The sequence below is a fragment of the Haliaeetus leucocephalus genome, unplaced genomic scaffold (assembly GCF_000737465.1).
Source record: "Haliaeetus leucocephalus isolate CR32 unplaced genomic scaffold, Haliaeetus_leucocephalus-4.0 Scaffold450, whole genome shotgun sequence".
Lineage (NCBI taxonomy): Eukaryota > Metazoa > Chordata > Aves > Accipitriformes > Accipitridae > Haliaeetus > Haliaeetus leucocephalus.
In genome coordinates, this window is record NW_010972886.1 from 19,346,863 (window position 1) to 19,347,799 (window position 937).

Here is a 937-nt window from a genome sequence, read left to right on the forward strand (position 1 = left end):
TTCTCAAACAGGTAACTTCTCTTTCAGGATATCTTAAATACTGTCATAAAGCACTGCCCACCTTGGTTTTTCTTCCTGGGCTTACCTGGCTTTACAATGCTGATAGGAGACTTCATTACTGCGGCAGCCAGGGTTCTGAGCACAGACATGCTGGAGGTGAGTATGGCAATGCCCGGTGCCCCTGTCCCCTGAGAGCGCACGCTTGCTAACGAGGTTCGGATGTCTCCACTCTAACAGGTGTTGACTCATTATCGCAATGAGAAATGGGGCTCTTGGGGCAGATACCATGGCAGCTGATGTGTGAAATTGTGGGATAAGGTGACATACTAGTATTGCAAAGGTGTTTCATCAAAAGGCCAAAGTGTGAGAAATCATATCCTCGCTAATATTGCAGCACGCCTGTGTGCTAAAAGCAGGACTTGGATTTCAGAATCTCATTAGCTTTTTTCAGTGAGCAAATATTGAAAATATGGAACTCTCTTGGTAATACTGAATTTCTTACTAAACATCAACACTAATAGAAATGTGACTAATCGATTAAATTAGTGAAGGATAAGTAAAACAGCAAATCAATGATGGGATGCCAAAATAAGGATAAAGGTTTGGCAATCCTGGGAAAAACAGGAAAGCTTTGTTGTGCATGAAACACCAGTTCAAGGGAGACCTTTCTGTTCATTTTGGCCAAGTGCTTTTACGGCTGCTCTTGACATTTATGTGGCTGAGCGGGTTGCCCTGTGCAGGGACACAGCCCTCTCGTATTTCAGCAGAACTGAAATGGTGAGCCTAGCTGTGCTTTTTCCATCGTACCTCAAAGAGCTTACAGCCATTAATTTTCTGACGTCTCTTTAAAAAAACTGATCAGCCTGATCATTGATCCAAAGCTTAAAGTGCTAATAAGAAATGAATACTCAACTTTCCATGGAGGGAAAAAAAAAAA

The 937-nt window shown here is 42.4% G+C and overlaps 1 protein-coding gene across 1 annotated transcript in view; it reads left to right on the plus strand.

Annotated features, from left to right (window-relative positions):
• Window positions 1-937, plus strand: part of RALGAPA2 (Ral GTPase activating protein, alpha subunit 2 (catalytic)) — a 129,103-nt gene that overhangs the window by 60,766 nt on the left and 67,400 nt on the right. The window contains exon 25 of the mRNA XM_010575074.1: window positions 28-156. Within this exon, the coding sequence (XP_010573376.1) occupies window positions 28-156 (129 nt within the window). The remainder of the gene's footprint in view (window positions 1-27; window positions 157-937) is intronic.